The sequence below is a fragment of the Bos taurus genome, chromosome 2 (genome assembly GCF_002263795.3).
Source record: "Bos taurus isolate L1 Dominette 01449 registration number 42190680 breed Hereford chromosome 2, ARS-UCD2.0, whole genome shotgun sequence".
NCBI lineage: Eukaryota > Metazoa > Chordata > Mammalia > Artiodactyla > Bovidae > Bos > Bos taurus.
This window is the reverse complement of record NC_037329.1, coordinates 126,389,139-126,404,118: the sequence shown is the minus strand read 5'-3', so window position 1 is coordinate 126,404,118 and position 14,980 is coordinate 126,389,139. Positions and strand designations below refer to the sequence as shown.

The 14,980-nt window shown below is 48.7% G+C and overlaps 1 protein-coding gene across 5 annotated transcripts; it reads left to right on the top strand.

The window, feature by feature from the left end:
* The first annotated feature begins 1,878 nt into the window (after positions 1 to 1,878).
* Positions 1,879 to 11,640, top strand: PIGV (phosphatidylinositol glycan anchor biosynthesis class V). 5 transcript variants are annotated; one of them, XM_010802568.4, is made up of 5 exons: positions 1,879 to 2,281; positions 2,920 to 3,004; positions 4,710 to 4,844; positions 7,894 to 9,015; positions 10,546 to 11,640. In XM_010802568.4, exons 3-5 carry the CDS (start codon positions 4,767 to 4,769, stop codon positions 10,825 to 10,827), a joined length of 1,482 nt encoding a protein of 493 aa, XP_010800870.1. In that variant the 5' UTR covers positions 1,879 to 2,281; positions 2,920 to 3,004; positions 4,710 to 4,766; the 3' UTR covers positions 10,828 to 11,640. The 5 variants fall into 5 exon arrangements, with proteins under 5 accessions (XP_010800870.1, XP_024857488.1, XP_059730504.1 ...); XM_025001720.2 differs by having other exon boundaries at positions 1,879 to 2,376; XM_059874521.1 differs by having other exon boundaries at positions 1,879 to 2,376; positions 2,915 to 3,004.
* Positions 11,641 to 14,980: the final 3,340 nt, after the last annotated feature.

Here is a 14,980-nt window from a genome sequence, read left to right as displayed (position 1 = left end):
TTAGGGAAGTGGCTGAGTGGTGTAGAATCTTTTGGGAGCCCTGGGTAAGTCTCTGCCTCCCTGGCTCTCCCACAGCGCTGGCCGCTCAGCTGGCTCCCTGTGTGGCTGCAGGCTCCATTTTAGCAGCAGACTCTAAAAGCAGACTAGAGAGCTGCCTCCTCCACTACTTACTCACAGTCCTGGAGGCCCAGAACCCCTCCCATCCCACCTAAGTCTTCCTCCATTCTGACAAGCCAGAGCTTTGTGAGCACAAGATTCAGCCTCCTTGTTTTCCAGTCGGAGCAGGAGCCAGAAAATGAAACAGGAAACAGAGCGGAAGAGGAGGGGGGTGGGTAGTAGAGAAGGAAAGGAAGGAGAAATTGCAAGAAAGTAGAGCTGAAGATCTGGACAAAGTTCTACCTCTGAAGGGTGACAGTTGAGCTTTAAAAAAAACATTCTGAATTGTCACAATAGACGCCTGTCCTTTTCACAAGTAGATTTTTGAGAGAATTTGGTGTGTGAACAGAGGGAATCTTAAGAATGCATGTCTTTTTCCCTTGTGAATTCACAAAGGAAGGATGGTTCATTTCTCGGTTTTGTCCTTGCAGACACTACTGCTTGGAGCCTCAAAGACGTCTAGAGATTCAAGCCACAACCTTAGGCCCCAGTCACGAGTGTAACCCACAGCTTTGCCGACTCACTCACATGCCTCTGGAGCCGAGAAGAAGGGTGTGTCACTGAGAAACCTAGGGTTCTAAGCTCCATTTTCCCCCCGTCTCCAGCACTCCACGACTAAAACGTGATAGATCCACCTTACACACAACAAATATCTGAGGGCAATTTAGGTCTCAGAGCCTGAAATGAGCTATGAAGAATCCAAAGATACAGTCCCTGGCCCCCACAGAACTGCCGTGAGCTGCCTGTCTTTGCCTGGAGAGATAGCAACCACCTCTTTTGTTCCCACCCACAGGAGTAGCTGTGGCGGAAGATAAACCCCTCCCTCAGCCAGGGCTGTGGCCAGAGGCTAACCCAGACCCTAGCTTCGTTTGGAGGGCAGATAACTGAAACCACAAAGGGCTCTGGAATCCTGAGAAACGAGAAATCCACCAACGGAGAAGGATTTATTATCTGTTTCCTCTAAGGAGGGTGCAAAGTTGTTCTAACAGTTTCCGTTACAGGGGTACCAACTGGCCGCTCCTCCCTAACAGACGGTTTTGTTGAGTTAGCTTCTTTTTTCTTCTTTTTTGGCCCCACTTCCTACGAGAGAAACGGCTTCAGTGAAGGAGAAAGGAGTCGTGGGGGGCGTTCTCTTAAGTTTCCTTCACCACCCTCATTAGCCACCTGACTTGGGGCTGAGGACTGAAGCAGGACAGAAGGTCCCTAGTAGCCGGAGGAGGGGAAAGTCCGGGGGAACCCCCACTTTCTTCACACCCAAGATGCGGGGTGCCGCTGCTGGCCACAGAAACCCCAAGAAGGCTTTTCTTTCTACTCAAACTACAGCTATTGTGTGCCAGAACCTGTCCTGAGCTGTTCTTGCCTGATAGGAGGGAAAATGCGGCTCTGGCTTCAGTGAAAGGGCCGCAGGGCAGCCCCCAACTCCGAGGGCCTCGGCCCTCAAGGGAACTTATGGATGTTTGAGGGGTGGTTCGAACTGGGCCAAGAGCACCGACGCTAAGACAGCAGCCCTGGAGGACTAACTGAAGGCGGGGGGAAGGGGCTGGCGGAGCGGGGACTCCTCAGGTGTCACCAAGGCTGGCAGGGGCCAAGGCAGAGGGGCGCTGAGTCGAGGGGCTATGCCGTCCCCGCCCCGCTCTCCCGGAATCAACATGGCGGCTGCGGAGGGGGCGGGGCAGCTCCGACTCCCGGCAGGAGCGGGGCGGGGCCGCCATCCGCGGAGCCAGTGCGCAGGCGCGCCCGCTCGGAGGCCCGGATGGAGGAGCTAAGGTTCGGACCCCGCCTGGGAGGTTGAGACCCGCCGGCGCTGGGGATCCGGCGCCAGCTTCGGAGCCTAGGAGTTTTGAGGGTGGGGGAGGGAAGTCGTCAAACGGAGGCCGAGGGAAATGAGGCGGAGGCCGCCGAGAAGCGAGGAGCCCCGCCCCCTCCGCCATAGCGGCCTCCCAGTGCCGCCCCTTCCTTTACAGCCTCTCGCCCTCCCCTGCCTTCCGGTCGTAGGCCGGGCCAGGCGTCGCCGGCCCCCTCCGGAGTAACCCCTGAGCCGTGGCCCTTTGGAGAGAAGAGATGCCCAATCTCTGCTTGGGACTCTTGTCGAAAAGGAAACGGCTGGAAAGGGCTTCGGACCCGGGTGGGCGGCAGAAAGCGGCCCCTGAAGCCGGCGGCCAGCAAGGCCTCTGGTCCCGGGGACCCTGGGTCCGAACAACACCCCTCGCCCCCGAGGATGTTAGTCTTACCCAAAGGGTCCAGGGCTCAGATTCAACAGGTTTTCCTGTCTGCTCAGATGGGACCCTCCCTGCCCTAAGCATACAAGAGCATGCGCTGTCATCTGACAAGTACTGAGCTTGGAGTTGGGAGATCCTGGCTCTGAAAGAGCGCATCCGCTTTGGCAGGAGTGAGGGCTGGTGGAAAAGACTGATGTTTCAGACAGAAAAAAAAAAAAAAGACATTCTCCTTAAATATATCCTTGGGTGTGCCACTTGATCTAGTGAGCCTCAGTTTCCACATCTGTAAAATGGCGATGGTAATTACACAGGGTCTAATGAGCTCTCTGTGTAAAAACTCTGGAGAGTTTTTATTACTGACTTCCCTGGGGCATATTTATCTCAAGGGAAAAGAGTAAAACTAGTTGCTCTGTACGTGTCCTGCCAGTTCAGAGTCTGCTTTCGTAAAGGGGTTGTTGGGAAGTGAGGGCCGCAATTAGCTGAGAGGGAGAGCTCACTGGCTTTATTCTTGTTTTTACTTGGTTTGCCTGCAAACTAAGTGTAGGCTACACGTCTTGTGTGCTCGCTGGGTCTAGAGCTTGAGTCTCGAGAGACGAAAGGAAGAATGGAAGCCTGGTGAAGAGGCAGAGGTGGGTTATGTGCTTTTCTGTTCCCGACTCTTCTGCATGTGGATAGGAAGTGAAGGAAGGGAAAAAGTGAATTCATCCTAGGATAAAGAACCAGCGGCCGTGTAAGTTTGGCTGTTCTTGTTTCTACGATTCCTCTCGATTCAGCGAGTCAGATACTGGCAATGTTAGGTAGATTCACAAACTACCGCTGTTCTCTGGGGATTTCGAAAGCTTGCCTTTGAACTGAATTTTGATGAGCAAACCGGTGTGGCGTTGGTGGCCCCTCCCTTCCTCCAGGCCTCCTGGTGATGGAGTAATCAACAGGCGCCCCCTTGTGCTGAAGAAAGAGAACTGTTGCTTCTGCAAAAATTGTGTTTTCCTGTGGCTTCTATGACTTTGTTTTGCTCTCAACGTGAGATATGGTGGGAGGAGTACTTGGAGCAGAGATTTTGTTTCCAGAGCCAGTGAACTGGTGAAGCCATATCCAGTTCCTGCCACTTCCACTGAATCAGAACACAGGTTTAATGTGCCTGTGTGTAATGCGAGGCCCTGGAAGGGTGGTTGGGAACAAGATAGACAAAACCCCTGCTCTCATAAACAACTTAAATAAGCAATAACTGTAAAGACGACAAGGGAGAGGGTAATGAGAGCATATCACATAGTCTAGTGAGGGTCACAGAATTCCAGAAACAAGTGATACTTAAAGGTTTGGTGTTAGGAAAGTGTTCCAGCCCTCCCTCTTAATTTCTCAGTTTAAGTACAATATTTTTCCTTTAGGGTTAGTTCTTCACCCCAAGTTGATGAGCTGCCTCTGATGCTCCTGCCCTCCCTTCTGATTTCTGACTGGTTCTGTAAGAGCCATTGCTACTTCTGTGAACCCAAGGAATTGTGTTTAAAAAAACAAAAAAAAAAAGCCATTAAGTGCAGTCCTTCCCTCAGAATGGCTTTGCAGTTGTTTATACATTGCTGCCATTCCAATGAAGAGATGGGAAATAACAGTTTCTCCATCTGTAGTAGTCGACTTTGTCGTCCCTCTCAGTTTGTTTTAGCAATATGAGCTGGCTGAAGTCCTGCTGAGTGGTGGTTTTCTTTTCCTTCTCCACTTAATTTAACAGACCAACTGAATACACATCAGAGAGCTTAACTAGAGTGTGTAGTCATTATGGTCTTCCAGTTCAGTTCTATGCCCCACTTTTGGGACTCTGGTTTGGGACCTAGTGTATTATTCTGGGCAAGAGGGAAAGGGCACACACCAAATAATAGAAACCGCAGTGTAGATTTGGTAGTGCTTTTTTCACACTTCAGCCCATTTCACCATCATGACAATTTCATGAAACAGACAAAAAGAGTCCAATCTCACTTACACCTAGAGAACTGAAGCTGAAAAGAACAAAATGAAAACTTATGGATGAGAAAGTCAGGACTTGAACCCAGGCCTTTAGTTCCCGCACGGGGGCTCTCAACAGGCTTTTAAAGGTTTTCTGTGAGCTTAGCTTTCCAGCTTCCTGCCTAGAGGAAATGTGGAACTTTCCTACAAGAATACAGTGCTTCAGAGTGATGGGAGGCAGTCCCATCTGCCTTTAAGATGCTTTTTCTTCATCTAGGAGGTTAGGTGGTTAAGTTTGCCATAATAATGCTGAAGCAGGAGGGTGTTTCTATGAAGAACGCTTTCAAGAATTTACTTTCTGCCCATGTGTGACATTTCCTCCTTGGATTTTGTGTTTAGAAGCCTGAGGGAGCTCAGCCCTGGCAGCAGGCCCCCTGAGTTCCTGGTGGTGAGAGGATGTGGCCCCTGGACCCATCCCGGAAGGAGGTCCTGGGGTTTGCAGTCAGCTGCCGTGTCCTGACTCTGGTGCTGCAGGTCAGTCTCTGATCTTTTGTCCCGAACATGCCGTTGCCACATGACTGAGCTAGATGCTAAGAATAGGCCTCATCTTTCGGTTTCCCAGATGTGCCCCTCCACGTGGTAAGAACTCTAGAGACCTAGACCACATAGCTGAAAAGTGGACAGACTCTTAGAAATGATCTATTAATCTCTTATTATACACATGAAATGGCTGAGGCCCAGAAAGCTTCAATGGCTTCCTTAAAGTCACAAGACAAGTTAGAAAAGGGCCAAGATCATACCCCAGGTTTCCTTACCCCTGGGCTAGTGATCTTTCCACCAGACCGTGATGTTCTGTAACCTGATGCCTTTACCCTGGGTCCCCAACCAGGAGGCTGAGCACAGTATCAGTCCGTTGAGTGAAAGAGAGGGGGCACTGTCCTGCGACCATCTGTGTTTATCTGTTTAGTCATCAGTGTCTTCTGCTCTTTCCCTAGCTGTGTCCCCTTCCTGTCTCACCCACACACAACCTCCAGTGCATTTTGCAACTCCCTTTCCCTTCCATGGCTGCCCTTGATAGATATTTTAATCCGATTTCAGGTATATATGAACTATATATGGTGCCTAGCACAGTACCCACTGCTTGTAGGTCCACAGTATCTATTATTGTTGAATGTACGTCAGCAGCCTAGGGATGTTCTGTCAACATATTCTGTGTGCCTTTCATCACAAGCACATTATCTCAGGCTCATAGCTGGTTCCTTTGTGGAAAACTCCTTTCCGCTCTCCTCCCCAACTATATGTGGCGTAACAGGCTCTGCTAGGTCCCAGGTTTAGTTAAAAGCGTCTTCAGCTTGGAGCCAAGGACTGTTCCCTGTGACTGTCAGTCCTGTCCCACTTGTTTCACTGTTCAAAGTGGCCTAGTAAAGAAATTGACCAAAAAAGGAAAGAGCCTTAAAAATGAGGTTGTACTCCTGTGGCCAGGCTTGGGAAAACTGACTTGATGATGGCTTTGAACCAGCATCAACTGAGTGACTGGCAGAACTAAGGAAGCAGTGCTGTGACTGCATGGCACCTGGGATAGGGTACCAGGAAGCGGGGGTTCTAATTCAGGTGATTTGGAAACAAGCATGTTTCCTCTGTGCTGTTCACTCAGCCACCAAATTTTATTAAGTTCCTGCTCTGTTCAAAGAATTGCTAGGTGGGAGTATAAAAAGTCATGATCTCTTTCCTCTTAAGAGGAAGTCTAATGGGGAAAAACACATTTAATAATAATACTATTTCGTTGTCCTCCCCTTCCCCACTGGCAGCTTTAAAACTCCTGCCATCAGGTTATATCCCCAGTTACCCCTCATTGTTTCTGTTATCTCTGCTAGTGACAGCTCATTCTTCCTCATTCCTTGAAGGTTTTAGCTCCTGATTCACTCTTGCTCTTTCCAGCATTACTGTATGTTTCTTGGTGGTTTCAATATTAATAAAGCTGATACAGCTAACCACTATACATCTAACCACTATCTCCTGTCTTTGCAGTTTACTCCCTCAGGACTTAGCCATTGATTCTAGCTGTGTTCCCTGTCCCTCACTCACCTCGTGGCTTCAGCTGCCCTTCTTACCCAGCTTAGAGTCCATGGTCTACAATGCATACATGTACAACTCAGTTGCTCCCTTCTTCCTGTGTTAATCACAAGACAAAAGCCCAACCTTGATTAAATTCAATTCCATGTGTACTCTGCGCCTGCATCTGCTCAGAGAAAAGCATACAACTCTGTTAACTAGTCTCTCTTTAAATTCAATACCATTAACCCAAGTGAGTCCTTAGTGCTGCCTGGCAATCTTAGTGTATTTCCCTGGTCCAGTCCCTACGTATTCTCTAAATTTTTCTGCCTATCAGAATCACCTGGGAGAGCTAAAAACAACCTAAATGCCCAGGCTGTACCCCATACTGGTTAAATCAATGTTGTGGAGCAGAGGAGAAACCCAGGCATCTTGTATTTGAAAATCCAGTGCACAGGCTATTTTGAGAACTGGGGTCAGAAATTACTTACTTTACACATTTTTCTTACTTCCTCAAGTCTCTAGCACCTTTTCTCTAGCTTGTTTTCCTGAATGAAAATTCAGAAGAATAGAAGCAATAAGAAGCAACCTTCTGAATACTTCCTCCACAGCCATCCACAAACCTACCTCTGCACCTCTGCACCTTCACTGCTGAAGGCGGGGTGAACTGTCTGTCCTCTCTAAACTAAGGTCAGCTCCTCCACTTCTGTAGCAGATTCCATGCCCTTCTGCTTGCTCCACCAACGCTTCCCTTTCTCACTCGCGTACACAGTGGTTTCCATTCTGCTGGATTATTCCCGTTGGCAAACAAACGCCTCCCACTTAAAAAAAAAGATTTCTCTTGACCCCACAATGTCATTCACCTATTATCCCATCTCTGCTCCCCTTTACAGCAAAAATCCTCCAAATAGTTGTCTGTATCTACTGTTTCCCTTCTCCCTTTCTCTGTTGAACCCAGTCTAGGCAGTCTTCTCTCTCCTCCACTTCAGTGAAATAGCTCTCGTCATAGTCACTGGTGACCTTCACTGGATTGCTAAATCCAGTGGTCAGTTTCAGTTCCCATCTTACTTGACCTGTCAACCACATTTAACAGAGCCGATCACTCCTTTGCTTTGCTTGGTTCTATGACACTGTGCTCTTCTGATTCCTCCCTACCTCACTGACCCTTCCTTCTTTACCGTTATTGCTGGAGCCTCGCTCTCTTTGGGCCTCTAAATATGGCATGTCCAGGACCCAATCTTCAGAGCTCTTCTTTTCTGTATCTGCACTTCTTCCCTGGGTGATATCATTCAGTCTACACTTTTTAATACTATCCATCCACTTACGACTTCCGAATTTATATCTCCACCCTTGATGGTTCTCCTCACCCTCAAGATTCATATATATCACTGCCTCATTGACCGCTACACTGGAACGTCTACTTCAAACTGAACTCGTGATTCTTCCCCAACGTGTCTTTTCTTCCTCATTTTATTAAATGGTAGTTCTTCCACTTGCTCAACCAAAGTACTAGTTCTTCTTTATCCCACAGGCTGTCTTCAATGCCATCATCCCAGACCATCGTGCAGAAGCCTTCTCTCCTCCTCGCCTCGCCCCCTCTGGCTCTGCAGACCAACTCGTGGAAGGTCTTCTGGGTGGCCTATCTCACTGGGACGCTGAACACTTCCTGTTCATTGCCGAGCACGGCTACCTGTATGAGCACAACTTTGCCTTCTTCCCTGGTTTCCCCCTGGTCCTGTTGCTTGGGGCTGAATTGCTGAGACCCCTGTGGGGGTTACTGAACCTACGGAGTTGCCTGCTCATCTCAGTAGCACTGCTCAATTCCTTGTTTTCCGCGCTGGCTGCACTTGCACTTCATGACCTGGGCTGTTTGGTTTTGCGCTGTCCCCGCCAGGCCTCTTATGGAGCACTGCTCTTCTGCCTCAGCCCCGCCAATGTCTTCCTGACTGCTGGTTACTCAGAAGCTTTATTTGCTCTCCTGACATTCAGCGCCATGGGGCAGCTGGAAAGGGGCCACAGCTGGACTAGTGGACTCCTTTTTGCCATGGCCACTGGTGTACGCTCCAATGGGCTAGTCAACATTGGCTTCCTCATACATTCTCAGTGCCAGGGCTTTTTCTCATCTCTCATGGTGCACAATGCTCTGAGACAGCTCTTGAAGCTGATGGGCTCTGTGTTCCTGTCAGTGTTCACACTCGGCCTTCCCTTTGCCCTCTTTCAGTATTACGCCTATACCCAGTTCTGTCTGCCAGGCTCAGCCCACCCCATTCCTCAGCCCTTGCTGCAATTAGCTGTAGACCAGGGCTACCGAACTGCAGAGGGAAACAAGCCACCTTGGTGCTCCTGGGGACTTCCCCTAATATACAGCTACATCCAGGATGTCTATTGGAATGTTGGCTTTTTGAGATACTTTGAACTCAAGCAGGTGCCCAATTTTCTACTGGCTGCACCGATGGCTATATTGGTTGCCTGGGCAACTTGGACATACGTGACCACCCACCCTTGGCTCTTCCTTACACTTGGGATGCAAAGGAGCAAGAACAAAAAGACCCTGGAGAAGCCTGAACCTGGATTCCTCAGTCCTCGGGTGTTTGTGTACCTGGTCCATGCTGCAGCGCTGCTGCTGTTTGGCAGTCTGTGCATGCATGTTCAGGTGAGGTGGACTCCTGGCTGGGAAGAGGTGTGAACACAGGCCACACCCGCTGGTCAGGAACAGGCAAGACAGCTGACTTCTTCCGTTTGAGTGACCTGTACCTAATTCATTCATTCAACTACTATTTGGGGGTGTTTTTATTGTGAGTCCCTGGGTCAGACCACTAAGGGTGGAACATGAATAAGATAAGGTTGCTGCCCTAGTGGGTCTTGTGGTCAAAATGGAGAGGCAGACATTTAACAAGTAAAAGGTAAAAGCACAGTATAGCAGAATGGAAGAGGAGATCCTTTTGAGATAAAGCATTGTGGAAGCACAGAGGAAACAGTAGTCAGCTGTCCAAGGAGGCGAGGAGGGTGTCATGTGTAGGCTGGGTCCTGAAGAGTAAGAAGGAATTCCATTTAAGAAGCAGAGGATGAGCACTCTGGCAGATGGAAGGGCATGGGTGAGAGTCCTAAAAGGACCTGATCTGACTGAGTTATAGGGATGAGCACAGAGGATGCCTCTGGGACCTTCCTCTAACATACAGCTGTACCTGGAATGTCTCCTTGAATGCCAGCTTTCTGAGGTACTCTGAGCTCTGGCAGGGGCTTTGTGTTTGGAGGGGACGTCTTGTGCAGTATTCGGTCAGTGGTGAGGATGGAGAGAGATGGGAAGGGTTTGATTGTATGTCCGATTGTTTTTGTTCCTGGTTGTGACCTCAGGTCAGCATGACTCCGGGGAAGTCTTTTGGTCTCCATACTGGTCATTCTTCAGCAGTTTCTGCTTCTTGGAGGTGCACATTGGCTGTCTTTAAAGTTCTCCAAGCTATATGAATAAGAGGCACAGGGGAAATAGAAAGTAGCATTCTGTGTTTGTAGCCAGGTTAGCTACTGGAGTGAATGCCAGCAAAGCTTAGAGTTTCCAGAGATGAGGGAGACCATTTGGAGACCTGGCTTTGGACTCCCCCAGAGGGGCCGTGTTGAACCACAGGATTCCCTGCCCCTTTCCTTCTGCTTTACTATCCCCAGGACATGAGAGAACCGCTTCAGGTTCCCAAAGCCCCAGGGGCAGCCTAGAGCTTAATATTTATTTGTTTATTTGGCTGCATCAGGTGTGAGTTGCAGCACTCGGGATCTTTAGTTGTGGCATGTGGGATCTAGTTCCCTGACCAGGGATCGAACCCAGGCCCCCTGCATTTGAAGCACTGAGTCTTAACCACTGGACCACCAGGGAGGTCCCCAGCCGAGAGTTTAGAGTCCTGGTCCTGGGCTAAAAGTAGACCCCATGGAGTTTTTAGTATTGATTGGCCCATTATTGTGGTAATTAGTCTGTAGCTATGTTTACTTGTAACATTTCAGTCACCTGGCTGGTGTTATACACAGCTTTATAAGGCAGATACTAAGCTCTGCTGAATGAATATCTTTTCCAGTACAATACATTCCTAGTCTGGGAGCTATAGTTTACCCAGAAGCAGGGAGGTCCCAGCCTTATCCCATTTGAGACAGTGACATTCCAATAAATGTGTGGATTTTCCCCCTCTTATGATTCCAGGTTCTCACCAGGTTTTTATGCTCCTCCACTCCTATTGTGTACTGGTTTTCAGCTCACTTGCTTCTGGATCAAGAACCGCTGCTGAAATCCCTAGAGGCTGTGCCTGGGAAGCCTCCTGCAGGGGACCCTCCACCAGGACAAAAGGGCCCCAGAAACTCTATCATGGGACTCTTGTACAACTGGAAAACTTGTTCTCTGGTCACACGATGCGTTCTAGGCTACTTCGTGACTTACTGGCTCTTGGGACTACTCCTCCATTGCAACTGGCTGCCTTGGACATAACCTGGAGACCTAGGGGACAGGCCTGAAGCAGACATAACCAGGGTCTGAAAGTACAAATACACTCTGGGGCTGCCTGTGCTCCCTGGAATCCTTACTCCGTCCATTAGAACCTCTCTCTGTAGGTGAACGTTGGTTAGGAATGGAAAAAGTGAAAGCCTCTAGAGAACCCTTTCTGGTCCTTGCTGTGGCAAATTTTAGAGTAGTAACTGTTTTCTCTATAAAGGAAGAAATCTTATTCCAGATCTATGTTGTCAGTCAACCTTAGCAGAGATAGTCTTAAACTTACCACCTGCTGCTGCTGCTGCTAAGTCGTTTCAGTCGTGTCCAACTCTGTGCGACCCCATAGACGGCAGCCCACCGGGCTCTGCCATCCCTGGGATTCTCCAGGCAAGAACACTGGAGTGGGTTGCCATTTCCTTCTCCAATGCATGAAAGTGAAAAGTGAAAGTGAAGTCGCTCAGTCGTGTCCGACTATTAGCGACCCCATGGACTGCAGCCCACCAGGCTCCTCCGTCCATGGGAGTCTCCAGGCAAGAGTACTGGAGTGGGGTGCCATTGCCTTCTCCGAAACTTACCACCTACCCACATGTAAATTTAAATATCAGTTTCATCAAAGGCTCTAGCTGACAAGCTGGTCATAGTCCACACAGTGATGATGGAGGCCTGAACAGTGTAGCAGCGATAGTAAGTAAAATGGGACCATCTTTTCTAAATGGGATGTTGTTTCTGACGAGTTTTTTCATGATTTGTTCACTTATTTATATGATCTTACAAAGATATGCATATTAAACTTTTGTTTATATCTGTAATGAATTACCTTTTTATTGTTATTACTTACATTGGCTTGCAGGACCTTAGTTCCCCTAGCAGGGATTAAACCCGGGCTATTGCAGTGAAAGCACTAAACTGGACTGCCAGGGAAATCCCATAAATTATCTTTCAAAAAAAATAATACAGGTCTTCCCTTTGGTGCAATGATTAAGAATTCGCCTGCCAATGTAGGGGGGCACAGGTTCGATTCCTGGTCCAGGAAGATTCCTACATGCCGTGGGTCAGCCGAGCCCGTGAACCACAACTGCTGAGCCCACGTGCAGCAACTACTGAAGGCCGTGTGCAACCTGAGCAGCCACTGCAGTGAGAAGCCTGTGCACCGCCATGAAGAGTAGCCCCTGCTCACTGCAACTAGAGCAAGCCCACAGATAGCACCGAAGACCCAGTGCAGCCAAAAATAATTTTAAAAATAAAGATTTTAAAAATAATAACACAAATTAAGGGCTGAGACCCTGCCACATGCTCTGCATCAAGTTATTTGCGGGGGAAGTCATGATAAGAGCACTGCATGAGGAGGCAGAAGGCCTAGTCCTGGTCCCTCAGGAAACCCCACTCACAAGCTGCATGCCAGGAAGAGTTTCCCGAGCCTCAGTTACCTCTTCTGAAACTAAGGGGAAACTATTAGCTTACTGGAGAAAAATACCCAGTTCTCCTGTTTTCAGCACTTAGAAGAAACTCTCCCTCTTCGCAGGTGCAACTCTGAGGAGTAACTTCAGTGACCTTTCCTTTGAATGAGGAAAAGCACTGACACTGGCAACTAAGGCTCCTGTCGTGTGTTAGTAAACCTGCCCAAGGCAACTAGGTGTTCAGCTCAGTGAGCGGTGACTGGTTTTCCTGCCCTTCACAAGTGCCTGTGCTTGCTTTATTAGTAGACAAGGATCAGAGGAACCATCACAGCAGCAGGAATTGATAAATTGTAGGTAAGTCCAGGGTTGAATGAAATGGTATCTTCTGGCCCCCGTTTGGTTATGGGCCTGTCTGTGTAATTGTAGTAAAATCCTTGATCCCTGCTGAGCTACTTTTTCTCATTCTTTGAGCCAGGTAAGATGTTCTGCATCATCACCACTCGTTCCCCATTTGAACCAAAAATTCCAGCAAGCAGAAACTTCAAAATAGATGGATAAGCGGCTTCTGGAGAGCCCTGTGAGAATTAGAATTATGACACACTCCCTCTGACCATGACTGAAAGCTCAACTTGCCAGCTGAAGGGACGCTCCTGGCTGAGCCCCAGCACCCTCTGTTGGAGCTCCTAGTCAGCCTGGCCAATAAGCATTTCCCATCCATTGCCCCAGCTTTAGCACAGCTGAGAGAATTTGGTCCAGAGTCAAGTGCTTCTGAAAATGTACACACAAATCAGGACAGCCCTTCTGCCAAGACACCCGAGTGCCCTTCTTGGCAAAAATGATCACCCCTGCCCTAGTGTCCCTCCAGTTGGCAGAAACTGCTCCCTCTCTCCTCAGCAACAGCTGCAAGTCTGGGGCCTTCCACCCTGTGTACAGGAAGAGTTGAGGTCCTGAATCAGCTCTTCACAGCAGAGGGAGAAGTACTAGGTGGTTTGCCCTCACGGATGCACCTCGCTGCCGCTTTTGGCGGGTAATCAGGACCGATTATTCCCCTACTGGAAGAGGTGACTCAGACTCCACAGGTTAGGGGGTGATTTCACTGCTTTGGCAGCCTCAGCTTAACCTTCACACTGGATCTCATCACCCCGGAAACAAATGATTTCAAGGACCAGAAACCCTTATAAACTGGAACCTCTCCTTCTCAACTAATGTCAAGGAATTAAATCACTCTGGTATTTTGCAAAGACCATTCTAGGTACAGTTGATCGTAGAGGAGATAACTGAGAACCCCAGCTAGGTGGACACACCTGGTGTGACCTGGGACGGACACCGTTTTCTCTCTGACCTTGGAGGGATCTAGTTGCTGTTCTCTAAGGAACTAAGGAATGGGCTGATTTTATGGCCAGCAGCTGTCTTTTTACTATCCTATTAACAGTCTTTAATAGTCTGGGAGAGGGACATGAAGGACCCAAGGCAGGAAGCTTCCTGTTTACCCTGAGGTCTAACAATGCTGCAGCTGGGTTGGGCGTCTACAATTTCAGAGAAAAGTCATTTCCTTCTGAGACCCAGCTAAAACAGAAACCAGACCCTTCATGTACCTAGAAGTAGATGCTTTTTTGTTCTTTAATGAAAGTGGGAGGAGAAGGGAGTGTTTGACATGTCTTTACCAGCCTCCCTGGAAAAAAATAATCACTTTTCTTGACCCGACCCTCTCACTTTCATCTAAAACATGGAGTGTGTGCAGGCTTAGGGGATTTGAAACCGATTCTTTGAGCAATTGTTTAGTAATGCCTATTTTAGGGGAATAAGACTGGCGTGCCTCTTGTCCTCAAATAGCTATTTGATAGTTTCTAGCAGAAACACAGGACCATTAATCAAGGGAAAGACTGATAAATTCTGGGGAATGGAGAGACACTTAAAAACTTTTTGCTCTATATTTCTCTACTTGAACTTATTTGTGATGAGGATGAATTTTACTTAGGAAAGGGTAAGTGTGGTACAAGAACTGGTGGTGGTGTTTTAATCACTCAGTCGTGTCTGACTGTTGTGATGCCATGGACTGTAGCCCGCCAGGCTCCTCTGTCCATGGGATTCTCCAGGCAAGAATACTGGAGTGGGTAGCCATTCCCTTCTCCAGGGGATCTTTGCAACCCAGGGATCGAACCCACGTCTCCTGCATTGCAGGCAGATTCTTTACTGCTGAGCCACCAGGGAAGACCCCACATTACAGAGTTGCTGCTGCTGCTGCTACTAAGTCACTTCAGTCATGTCCGACTCTGTGCGACCCCAGAGACGGCAGCCCACCAGGCTCCCCTGTCCTTGGGATTCTCCAGGCAAGAACACTGGAGTGGGTTGCCATTTCCTTCTCCAATGCATGAAAGTGAAAAGTGAAAGTGGAGTCGCTTAGTCGTGTCCGACTCCTAGCGACCCCATGGACTGCAGCCTACCAGGCTCCTCCGTCCATGGGATTTTCCAAGCAAGAGTACTGGAGTGGGGTGCCATCGCCTTCTCTGACATTACAGAGTTAGTACACTGTAAATTCGCACAAGATGGAGGTCCCGCCCAGCTTGAAATACTTGAAAAGACTTCACAAGGGATAGACTGATAGGATTTGAAAGTTAAGGCCAGAGAATGAGTATAAGCAGCAGGAAACAGAACAGAACGAGGAGAACTCAGTTTGAGTGGAACTTGAGGTGTGTCGTTGTTGACATCTAAGCCTTGAAACCCACAAGCTCAGCTCCACTGCGTACTAGCTGTGT